This window comes from Camelus bactrianus, chromosome 3, assembly GCF_048773025.1.
Source record: "Camelus bactrianus isolate YW-2024 breed Bactrian camel chromosome 3, ASM4877302v1, whole genome shotgun sequence".
Taxonomy (NCBI): domain Eukaryota; kingdom Metazoa; phylum Chordata; class Mammalia; order Artiodactyla; family Camelidae; genus Camelus; species Camelus bactrianus.
Window position 1 is genome coordinate 55,006,639 of NC_133541.1, and position 11,454 is coordinate 55,018,092.

Consider the following 11,454-nt stretch of genomic DNA (forward strand, 5'->3'; position numbering starts at 1 on the left):
AGTTATAAGATGAGTAAGATCTGAGTATCTAATGTAGAACGTGGTGACTAGCTGATAACACTGTACTGTATAATGGAAATTTGCTAAGAGAGTAGAACTTAAATGTTCTCAGCAAAAAAAAAGGGGGGGGAGAATAAATACGTGAGGTGATGGGTGTGTCAATTAATTCGATGGTTGAGTCCTTTCACATTATATATGTATATCAAATCATCACATTATGCACTTTAAATATCTTACAATTTTATTTGTCAGTTATACCTCAGTAAGCTGAAAGACAAGACAGATGTAGGTGTCTCTCTGAGCTGTGTTCCTCCGACTTAGGACAACTGCAAGTACGTGCCAAATTCTGGCCAAGAGGATGCCGATGGAGATGGCATTGGAGACGCCTGTGATGACGATGCTGATGGAGATGGGATCCTGAACGAGCAGGTAGGTTCCTGCTTTGCTGGGAGCGCCTGTGAACTGCCACATACCAGGGCTGGCGGAAGAGAGCCTGTGAAGTCAACCATTTCTATGAGTCAGCCCGAATGTTAGTTTCCATGCCTGCGCTCCCAGAGCACTACAACACTTTATTCTAAGATTCTCATATGTTTAAAATGTAAAGTTGATAAACTTGGGCCTCCTGAGTTCTGTCATCTCATGACAGTTGGGGGTGGAGGGTGGCTGGCATCCACGGCAGGACCAGGCACACAGCAGGGATTCAGTAAAAGACAGGGTTAATGTTGATTTCCTGGTCCCTTAGGATAACTGTGTCCTGACCCACAATGTGGACCAGAGGAACAGTGACAAGGACATCTTTGGGGATGCCTGTGATAACTGCCGGAATGTCCTAAATAATGACCAGAAGGACACTGATGGGGATGGAAAAGGAGATGCCTGCGATGATGACATGGATGGAGATGGTGGGTTTGTCTTGCTTTGTCTTTTACTTGGGACCCATTTGTCCTTTTCCCCTTGTTCTCTCTTAGGGGCAGGAATAGAATTACTGACTCAGGGCCTTCCCGCTCTGGATGGCTCCACTTGTTCCTGTGGAAGGAGACTCCACGGCCCCCTCTCCTATTTAATAACCCTGGTGTTTCTGGAACACCATTGCCAGAAACTGGAGGAATCCTGTCAAGCAGTGCCTTGTCAGGGGTGTGTCTTTGTAGGGCAGCTCTCTTCCCAGACTGCACCTGCCCCTCTCCTTACCATCCTTCTCAAGTGTGAGAGTCCTGGAAGGGGAGGACTGAGCGACAGGGACTGAGCAGGGTCACAGTCTGCAGCCCCCGGTTAGGCTCCTCCTGCAGAGAATCGGGCATTTCCCAGGAGACCGGACAGCCCCTCCCATTCTGGGAAGAGCTGTTGGGCGGGGCAGCTGTATTGCCCAGCTTGAGGGTCCACTGCAGGGCCTCGTCTTGTGATCTGTGTGAGTGGCACCCCTGGAGCACAACTCTGGAGCCTCCCAGGACTTGAGGAAAGACACGTGTTCCTGTATAGCTTCCATGATACATACACGACTGTCATCAAAGTACAGGTTGCATCCCATGATTTCTGCAAAACATATCACATCACAGGGCCTTAGAGGAAGATCCTTTTAGAAAAACACTCCCCCCGCCGCCGCCCCACCAACCAACACACACACACACCACTCTAGAATATCCACACTTCTCTAAAACACAGCCTCACCTTCTACAAGCCTGACTGATGACCCCGATCCAGCGGTGTGCTGGTAAATCAGCTCAACAAAACAAAAACTGCCCCAAGTTGTAGCATTTGACAATTTCCAGGCTATAAATGCTCCGCCAGCCACCACTGATTTTAGGCTACCAGTACCAGATGACACGATTGAACAGAAAGCTGGGAAGAGATGGGCACGCTGGGCCTGGCTCCAGCACAGCGCCCCCTTGCCCCGAGGCCCCGGTTACAGTTCACACACCCACAAGGTCCTCCTTCTGCAGGGTCAGCCACCTGGCCCTCATGACCCCCTTCATCTGGTTGCAGTGATAGCCCTGGTTACCTTGGACAAATTCTAACTCGGGGGTTAAGTGCCTGAGGTCACTGTGCATTTTTAATTCTCCCAGAGTCCAACCTTTGACATTACCTCCAGGTAACTGCTGACAAAGGTGGTAGCCCTGATGTCTGCAGCATCTAGAAGTCTGTGTTCCACACCAGTCTGTGATGTTCGCCTGACTCAGGGAAGCGTTCCTTTTCTCCTAGGAATAAAGAATATCCTAGACAACTGCCCAAAAGTTTCCAATCGTGACCAGCGGGACAGAGATGGAGATGGTGTGGGGGACGCCTGTGACAGCTGTCCTGATGTCAGCAACCCTAACCAGGTTAGTAGGATCCAAGGGGATTCAAACTCGAGGCTGAACTCCCCTCTGCAAAGACTGGTTGAGACCAGTGTCTAGAAGAACCCGCAGAGCCCACCGGCTCAGTTGTTTGCTGTTCCTTACCCCTGACAGCAGAGGAGGGGAGGTTGCAGGCTTGGGCTTGGAGGTGATGGGAAGCACCTTGCAGGAGATCTGAGGGCCTCTGGATTAATCTCACATGCTGCGAAGTCCCTCTGAGGTTAGTAATAGGAGTTTAACGATGCCCAAAACAAGTTTTTTCTGCTGAAAGGAAAATGTAACATGGAAATTCACCACTGGGCACTGTGTGTCCCTTTTGTCCCCGAAACCCCAGCACAGCCTGTGTATGGACATTTCAGATTAGGTTCAGTCAGTGATGAGTGGTTGCCCTTCTCTCTCCTCCTTCCTGTGGATAACTGGGTATGATGTGTCACGTATTTTTAAAGCCCTGGGAGCGGGGAGTCATTGTTGCCCTCTGACTCACTGCCATTCGGGCTCGATTCCCAAAAGCAGAGGCAAAGCAGAATCTGCTTGCCTCGTCCCCTGCCCGTGGCTGGCTCCCTTCCGACCCGTGCCCGAGCTCCCCATCTCCCCCTGCCGCGTGCTGCCCCGGCGCCCTTCTCCAGTCGGCTCATCTGGTGTGTAGGCAGCCCAGCCACGGAGCGTGGCATTTTGGAAGGCTTTTTTGAAAATGCAGCCTCGTGCCTACACCAATATGGTGTTGTCCTTTTACAGTCTACACCACCCCAATTCCAGAGAAGTGATTCCTGAGATCCCGTGATGATGGGCCAGGTCTGCCTTCTCTGGAACATTCTGTTGTGCACACAGGCCCAGGGATGGATAACACATTCTGTTCTCTTTGCAGTCTGACGTGGATAACGATCTGGTTGGGGACTCCTGTGACACCAATCAGGACAGGTACGGCACCGCTCGCAGCTACGCAGGGCCAGGTGAAAACCCCAAAGGAAGGTTTCTCTTTCGGAGCTTTTTGCTGCTTTGACATCTCTCTGGGTAGATGGAGGTGCTAGCGGGACTACAGCCCTGCCCTCTGGTCAGGGTCACTGCACCTCTGTGCATGGGGGAGGTGACAGTATCAGGAGGGGTCACTAGGCACTTGAGCCACTGAGATTCTATTACAGGAGAGGCCGTGTAGCATAACGCTTTAGAGATGGGCTCTGGAGTGACGCAGCTTCCCTTACAAATCAGCTAACCTGAGGCAAGTGACCGAATCTCTGTGCCTCCATTTTCTCATCTGTAAAATGGGGGTGACAGTGGAATGGAGCTCTTAGAACTAGTTTCTGTACCATAGAGAGCACTCAGTAGATATTAACTCCTTTGCTGTTAGATTCTTTCAGCTCAGGAAAGCTTCACCATTGTCCCAAAATGGAAAGCTGACAGTTTGTGGAAGGATCACTGTTATTTCATTGTCCTTGGAATGTTTTTTTCATTCATTTCCCCTTATTTGAGTGAAATTGTTCTATGTTGATGAATTGTGTCAACCCTTCTAGCCTCATATGGATGGAGTCCCACGTTAAGACACAGGGCTGGACCACATGCTATAGGAACATCACCAAGAACAGAGGCACGGACAGTTCTCCCTAGAGGCACCTGCTGTCCAAGCCTCTAAACCCTTTCATCTCCGTAGGGAATCATAGGGGCAGCGGGACAGGGATGAGACAGGGAAAGGACCCTACAAGGCAAAGCAGGGGGCAATGTAGCTTCCCTTCTCAACCTCTTCTCAGAGGTTGCCCTCCAGACAGCAGCTTTCCAGCCCAACTTTGCTCAAGGACAGCTCCTGTAAAGTCCCACCTCTGTCCTTGTGCTGTGTCCTTGCTGCAAAGTACATGTTAGCTACGTGAACTTAAACATACTTCAGTCTCTGAGTGCCAATTTCTTCATCTGCGAAGTAGAGATAATTAGAGATAATTCACATCTCACGAGTGATGGTAAAAATGAAAGATAATATAGGTAATCCCAGCATAGTGCTCGCCCTCAGGTGACCTGCAGAAAATGGCAGCTGTGGTATTACTGTTATCACAGCAAGGCGGGGAGGCAGGTCAGTGCCAGTGTGACATAGGATGTCTGTTTTTGAGTGGAAGGTGGGAATAGCACGCTGACAACTTCCCTCAATGGTGTATGTCAAGAATGTTCCCTGGTGCAGGTCATCTTGCACTGATTGCCCTCCAAGTGATTTCTAAAATATCCTGTCCCACCGGCCTCTAGATATTTGCCTAAAATGAGTCATTCCGCTACATTTTAATTCCCACAAACTTGAGGACAGAAACTGCTTGTTTTTGCATAAAAGTATACAGGGCTATATGGAATGGCTGCTCATGGAAATAGCTCCATCTTATGACTTAGAAAGCAGCCCTGCCACATGCCCAGGAATCCCACTGTTGGAGCCCTGTCGTCATCTGCTGGTCCAGGGAGACCTCACTTTCTCTGGGCTCTGGGACCCCTGGGAAGCGTGGCCTGAAGGGCATGGACTGGCCCCTGGCTTCCCTCCTGAATCTCGTGTGTGGGGGCAGGTGCTGAGCCAGGAAGGGCCGGGGGTGGAGCCGGTGAAAGGAGTATCTGCTCTAGTCCTGAGTAGCCAGGGGAGGTCTCCATCAACTCAGGGAAACCTGGGGCAGGGCAGACTCACCCTCAGGGGACTGCATGGCCTGGAAAGAAACACCAGATGGGTGGAGAACGAGGGTTCTGAGAAGTGTTGTAGGGAAGGAAGGCCCTGCTGTCCCTGACCCCCTCCCTGTGGCATCCACATCTGATCCTCCTGGTCTACGGCCAGAAATGGTGACAAGTCACAGAAAAGGAAACACCGGAGGGCTTCCTAAGAGCCAGGTAATCAGGAGGGTATTTGCATGTATTAAAATGTAATACACAACATTCTAATCATTTAATCTTCCTAACCACCCTGTGAGATAGGCTGTTACTCCCATTGAACAGATGAGGATGCTGAGCCCGAAGGGCCACCTGCTGATGAGCGGCTGAGCTGGGACTCCCTGGGAGCACCTTGGCCCCCGCCCCTCACACATTCTCTCTGTCAGGGGTCAGAGTTGTGCCCAGGGACTTATAGGAGCATCTGATCACGTAATTACAGAAATTAGTTTGAGGAAGTGGGAAATAGTCTCTGAGGCCCATAAGACAGCCTCATCTAAGATAAAAGACTAAGCCTGGTTAAGACCTCAAACCCTCTCTCCAGAAACCTGGACTCTCCGTGTCCTCTGCTGAACTGTGACGCAAACACCTCTCCTTCCTCCCACAGTGATGGAGATGGGCACCAGGACAGCACAGACAACTGCCCCACGGTCATTAACAGTGCCCAGCTGGACACTGATAAGGATGGAATTGGTGATGAGTGTGATGATGACGATGACAATGACGGCATCCCAGACCTGGTGCCCCCTGGACCAGACAACTGCCGGCTGGTCCCCAACCCCGCCCAGGAGGACAGCAACAGTGAGTGGGCTCAGCCCGGGGCGCCACCTCTGAGCAGCCACAGCTTGTGGGGACAGTAGATGACTAGGAGACGCCAGGTCAGGGAAGAGCTGCTTCTGAGCAGCCCTAGGATGAGATCACAGCGGGGCAGGGAAGCAGCCACATGCTCCCGCCAGGGGCTTGGAGAGCTGCTCTGCCACCTTGCTCGTGCCTTTCACCAGGAGTCCCAGGGCAGGAGCCAGATAGACACGGGCACAGCAGCCCCAGCATAGGTGGATTCGCAAATTCTGAGGTCCACAGGGGCCAAGCTGATAACCTTGTGCACAGAGCCAGGGCTGCACCAGCAGCGTGGTGAGGACGGTGGTGATCCGGCGAGGGCACGCCCAGCCCCAGCTATGCAAATTCAAGTTTTAATACCATCAGGTCTGCTGGATAAAACACTCTGAGCTAGGTTCAGCCTAAGGAGCACCGTAAATTATTATTAGAATCTGGTGACCGTAATTTCCCGGCTTTTTATATGTTACAGTCTAGAAAGTACAATAGTCATTTGCTTACATAAGGTCAGGTTTAAGATCCACCAGCTGGTGAAACCCGCATCCTCAGAGGACACCTAGGGTTTCTTGTCAGGTCGATTTGGAACAGTTGGCCTCCCCTCTGTCCCCAGAAAGTCCTTTTGCTCACATACAGTGGGCTTCAGCCGCCCACCTCTCAGGCTCCAGGGTGGGGCCTGGACACAGCCAACTCCAAGATGCCTCTCCTGACACGGGTTGAAAGCCTCGCTTGGAGCAGGGCTTGGGCGCTCTCTGCCCCTTACCCAGCCTCCTCCCCGTCGTGGAGCCGGGGCAGGGGGTTGGGGCTAGTACGGTTATCGGTTATCGAGCCCCCCTCTTCCTCCTCCACCCCCTCAGGCGATGGCGTGGGAGACATCTGTGAGGCGGACTTTGACCAGGACCAGGTCATCGATCGGATCGACGTGTGCCCGGAGAACGCGGAGGTCACCCTGACCGACTTCAGGGCCTATCAGACCGTGGTCCTGGACCCTGAAGGGGATGCCCAGATCGATCCCAACTGGGTGGTCCTGAACCAGGTGAGTGTCCCAGGGCTGGTGGCGGTTCAGCTTTGTCTCTCAGCCCAGGCCCTCCTGAGGGGAGTAGGCAACATTTAGACGGTGCTGACTGCAAGTCAGGCACTGTTCCACATCACATTTACTCCTCACAGTCACCCTGTGACAGAGCACTTTCATGAGCCTTGTTTTACCGATGGTGGGATCTCATCTCATAGAGCTGCAATGATTACTCATGGTAGCACCGCAGGTAAGCGGCTAAGATTGCTGGATTTGGGACCAAAGCAGTCTGACCCAAGAGCCATGCTCTTAATCTCTGCAGCAGCCTGCCTCCCATGTGTCTTCTTCATCATGTAACTAAAAGTAAATTTTCCAGTGTCACCCAGCAGGTCACATTCATTTGAAGTGTTTATTCTCCAATTAAGGGCTTATTGAATCAGCTTAAGTGACAGTTTTAGCAAAATTATTTCTATTGAGCTTTTTTTTTTTTTTTTTTTTTTTGGCAAGTGTGTGCTGTCTTTGAGTACATGACAAGCTAGAGTAGTTCCTCAGAGAATGAAATCTTTACACAGAGCTCAGACGTCACTGTCCACTTACTGGTGATGCCTGAGGTTCCAGGCCTCCTTGAGCTTATTCCATCCCTCTAACTCCTTCCACTCTCTCCACAGGGCATGGAGATCGTGCAGACCATGAACAGCGATCCCGGCCTGGCAGTGGGTATGTCCAGGGCCTCTGTCACCACTTGTGTAGAATCCGCTTTTTCCAGCTACTCATGTGGCTTGTCTGGCTTTCAAATCTTACTCTCATCTCTGCAGGGTACACGGCTTTTAATGGAGTTGACTTCGAAGGGACCTTCCACGTCAACACGCAGACGGATGATGACTACGCCGGCTTTATCTTTGGTTACCAAGACAGCTCCAGTTTCTATGTGGTCATGTGGAAACAGACAGAGCAGACGTACTGGCAGGCCACCCCGTTCCGAGCTGTTGCAGAACCTGGCATTCAGCTCAAGGTATTTGTCTCCTTTGCTTCCGGGCCCTTTATTCTCCTGTTAAATTCTGTGATTCACCTAAGAAATTGATGCCTCTGTGCCAGCATTCAAGTCGAGGAACACTGGAGCCCGTCTGGGGCCCGGCCTTCTTTCCTGCACACGAGCTACATGCTCACCTCTGGGCAGCTGACGGTGAGGACAGCAGCAGGAATAGCGCCCAAGAGGTGGGGGAGACTTGGGGGGACACCTTCAGGCCACTCTTTTGGAAACTGGCTAATCAGTTTCCTCAATGGGGCCGACATCGTACAGGAGGACTGAGAGGCTACCTCTGTCACTTCTGCTGGGAGGAAAGGCAGCAATTCAGAGTCCTCATTGGACAAATGTGGGAGCAATGGATTTATGGCCGGAAAAACATGGGAGGGGTTTGTGGATTACTAGCCAGTGCTGATTACTACAAGGTTGGGGGTCACCTCAGTAGAAATGGCACTGAAGTATTTATGCTTTATGTCTGGATCCAAGGCAGCCAGGTGGTAACCATGACCTCCCACCCCTTCATCATCCCAGGGATGAGGGGTGCAGGAAGAGGGTCTGTGTGTTCTGTGCTAAGACCTCGCTTGTGTTGTTGTCCAGGCTGTTAAGTCTAAGACAGGTCCTGGGGAGCATCTCCGCAACTCCCTGTGGCACACTGGGGACACCAGCGACCAGGTCAGGCTGCTGTGGAAGGATTCCAGGAACGTGGGCTGGAAAGACAAGGTGTCCTACCGCTGGTTCCTGCAGCACAGGCCCCAGGTGGGCTACATCAGGTAGGCGGCGCACCCCCCGCACTTGAAGCAAAGCCCACCCTCCTTCTGCATCCCAGAGCAGATGGTCCCCGAAGGCGCACCGGGACCCCAGGTTCCCAGAAAAGAGGTGGGAGGATGACACCCCAGCTCAGACTGACCGCCTGGACATGAGGGCCAGACTGGGGCTCTTGAACCACGCTGACCTGTGTGAGGTGAGACGTGCACTGAGCCTCCCATCAGCGCTCCCGTGTGGGCCCCCGGGCCCTGTGTGATCAGTTATCTGAGAATATTTCAGCTGCACTGAGCCCCTTACAGTCTGATAATCTCCACGAGGGCAGCGCTCCCCAGTGCCTGACAGCGTGCCACCTTCGGCATGAACCCATCCTCCTGTGAGCCAGTGTCACCTGCCTTATTTCCCTGCAGGACGACTTTAAAAGGCTGTTCTCAGAAGCTAGGATTCCTTAGGGCTACATCTGTGACATTTCGTCAGTATACTTTCTCACTTCTCAGAATTGCAGATCAGTACCCACTCCAGCTTTATGTAGTGCTTTTAGGAATGGGTACTGAGTGCATTCTCTTGACCAGGGCAGGAAAACTGCCTAGTAGGAAAAAAGGAAACCCTGAGGATTAATTTATATTTTGTTCCTCTTTGAGACATTATATCAAATGTAATCTGTCTCACAGTAAGATGATCATGTTCTCAGCCCTGTTAATTTTACTGCCCCTTTTAAATAACAAATATTTTGAAATGAAACCATAGAAAATATAACCTACTCACACATAAATTATTCTTACTTCTTAATGAGGGATCAGATTGATTGTCTAAAATTACACCAAAATCATGGCTGGGACACAACCACACCAAAACACGAAATGAAATAGACATTTGCACCCCCTAGAACCACTGTGAAGGTGATGTTCTACCACAGAGCACTGTGCTGGGGACTTAACCTACAGCAGTGGGGTTGCCAGCAGTGATGTGAATTCCTAACATGGTGAACAGCTCTTCATTTTCAAACAAAACGAAGTACAGTTGCCCTTTGAACAACACAGGGGCTTGGTCCCAGGACCCGCCCTGATCTGCAGATGCACAAGTCCCATATTCGGCCTCCTTATCTGTGGCCTCACCCACAAATCTTGTAGTAGGGTAGTATTTATGGGAAAAAGTCTGCATATAGGTGGACCCATGCGGTTCAAACCTGTGTTGTTTTGGGGTCAACTGTACCCAACAGTTTCTCAGTTTACCCTGGTAAATCACTTTATATTAGTGCAAAAAAAATGCCTGATGTTCACAAGTAAGAAAGTTAGGTTCTAGGCCCAGATAATTATAAGCAGGCTTGTCACCTGCCCAAGGGCGTAGAGGTGCACCTCAAAAGTGGGTGCAGGACAAGTTTTGATTGTTCACTCCAGGGCCTTGTGAGCCACCCAGCATCCCTGGCTTCTGTCATTACTAAATGCCACGGTGACAGTCAAAAATGCCCCCACACATTTTTAAAACCCCGCTTAGGGAGTGCTGTCACTCCTGATGAGAATCATTGCTCTGGGATTCTACCAAATGATACCAATCAGACCTAAGGAAAAGCCACAATTTTAAAGCAAGATAACTAGATAAAATGTCTAGACAAGATAACTCACCGGACAGTGAAGTCACAAAGCCTCCTGGTCCTGGGTCGTACTTGATTTCTCTCTAACTCAGTGAGTATCCATCAAGTTGGACTCAGTGCCCAACATCGTGCAAGGTCTTTGGAGAGACAGAAAATGGGAGGACATGGACACATGGTCCCTGACCTCATGGAGTTTCCAGTCTAGTAGGGAAGGGGGAACAGGAGAGCACAGTTCAGGAGTACACAGGTGTGTAAGAAGTGGGGCCCCGGGGTCTCACAATGGGCACTTCACCCTGACCTTGGTTTGAGTTTCACGGAGACCCCCTCCGGCTGTGTTGTTTGCAGGGTGCGATTCTATGAAGGCTCCGAGCTGGTGGCTGACTCCGGGGTCACCATAGACACCACCATGCGTGGAGGCAGGCTTGGCGTGTTCTGCTTCTCCCAGGAAAACATCATTTGGTCTAACCTCAAGTATCGCTGCAATGGTAACATACATTCTTGTCACTGCACAATATTACTGCCAGGAAAACTCAAATAATGCCAGCTTACTTTATAGCACCTTTCCCTCCCAGAAGCCCAAAGCTCATGCCACTTACTCACTGAGACCTGATAGTCCCAGTGTAATCCAGTAAAAGTTAGATCTCATTTTTCCTATTTGGTAGATGAGGAAATTCAGACTTGTGGAATTAAACTGCTTGGCTTTTGATTGGGGGTTTCACTGACAGATCGAGTCAGGCTTAATTTACAGGCAGCCTTTATTTTCATACAGTTCCAACATCATCACAAGCTCAAAATCCACTCTGCCGGCTAATTTGCTTTAGGCCTGTGAATGAGTTCTCCTGGGCTTTAAGCCAGCAATTCACAAAGCAGTCTGAGGTAGAAAATGGCTGCAGGGTCTTTTGGAGGCTGCTGCGCAGGCTGACGGCGCCCCCTGCAGGCGGCCTCGCAGAACGAGCTGCACCAGGATGCAGGAAGGAGGGAGCCTTCCTAATCGCACCCCCACCCCTGTTCTTGTTTACAGATACCATCCCAGAGGACTTCCAAGAGTTTCAAACCCAGAATTTCGATCGCCTGGATAGTTAAACCGAGGAAACGATCCGTCACTGCTCTTCAAACAGTAAAGCCATATATTTTTTAACCTCCTCCAACTTTCTTTGTATACACTGTGGCTTTCTTTTGCCCACCCAGATATATCAGACTTTTTGTATGAATGTGGCAATAAAGAGGAGATAATTTCTAAATACCG

At 50.7% G+C, this 11,454-nt stretch overlaps 1 protein-coding gene and 1 long non-coding RNA gene across 6 annotated transcripts in view; one reads left to right on the top strand and one right to left on the bottom strand.

Annotated features, from left to right (window-relative positions):
• THBS4 (thrombospondin 4) overlaps nucleotides 1–11,451 on the top strand; it is a 41,602-nt gene extending 30,151 nt beyond the window's left edge. Inside the window, exons 12-22 of the mRNA XM_010949250.2 lie at nucleotides 322–429; nucleotides 743–902; nucleotides 2,197–2,315; nucleotides 3,196–3,248; nucleotides 5,596–5,789; nucleotides 6,677–6,855; nucleotides 7,500–7,548; nucleotides 7,647–7,843; nucleotides 8,453–8,625; nucleotides 10,554–10,693; nucleotides 11,230–11,451. Coding sequence (XP_010947552.2) covers nucleotides 322–429; nucleotides 743–902; nucleotides 2,197–2,315; nucleotides 3,196–3,248; nucleotides 5,596–5,789; nucleotides 6,677–6,855; nucleotides 7,500–7,548; nucleotides 7,647–7,843; nucleotides 8,453–8,625; nucleotides 10,554–10,693; nucleotides 11,230–11,291 — 1,434 coding nt within the window. The 3' untranslated portion in view covers nucleotides 11,292–11,451. The remainder of the gene's footprint in view (nucleotides 1–321; nucleotides 430–742; nucleotides 903–2,196; nucleotides 2,316–3,195; nucleotides 3,249–5,595; nucleotides 5,790–6,676; nucleotides 6,856–7,499; nucleotides 7,549–7,646; nucleotides 7,844–8,452; nucleotides 8,626–10,553; nucleotides 10,694–11,229) is intronic.
• LOC105064343 (uncharacterized) lies at nucleotides 224–10,644 on the bottom strand. Of its 5 annotated transcripts, none has more exons than XR_006722639.2 (6): nucleotides 10,507–10,644; nucleotides 10,240–10,345; nucleotides 2,436–2,594; nucleotides 2,081–2,192; nucleotides 1,189–1,530; nucleotides 224–493 (listed from the first exon to the last, which is right to left on the bottom strand). It is a non-coding gene; the product is annotated as an uncharacterized LOC105064343 (long non-coding RNA). The 5 variants fall into 5 exon arrangements; XR_012505493.1 differs by having other exon boundaries at nucleotides 10,240–10,409; nucleotides 10,507–10,641; XR_012505492.1 differs by having other exon boundaries at nucleotides 2,436–2,591; nucleotides 10,240–10,564.
• Nucleotides 11,452–11,454: the final 3 nt, after the last annotated feature.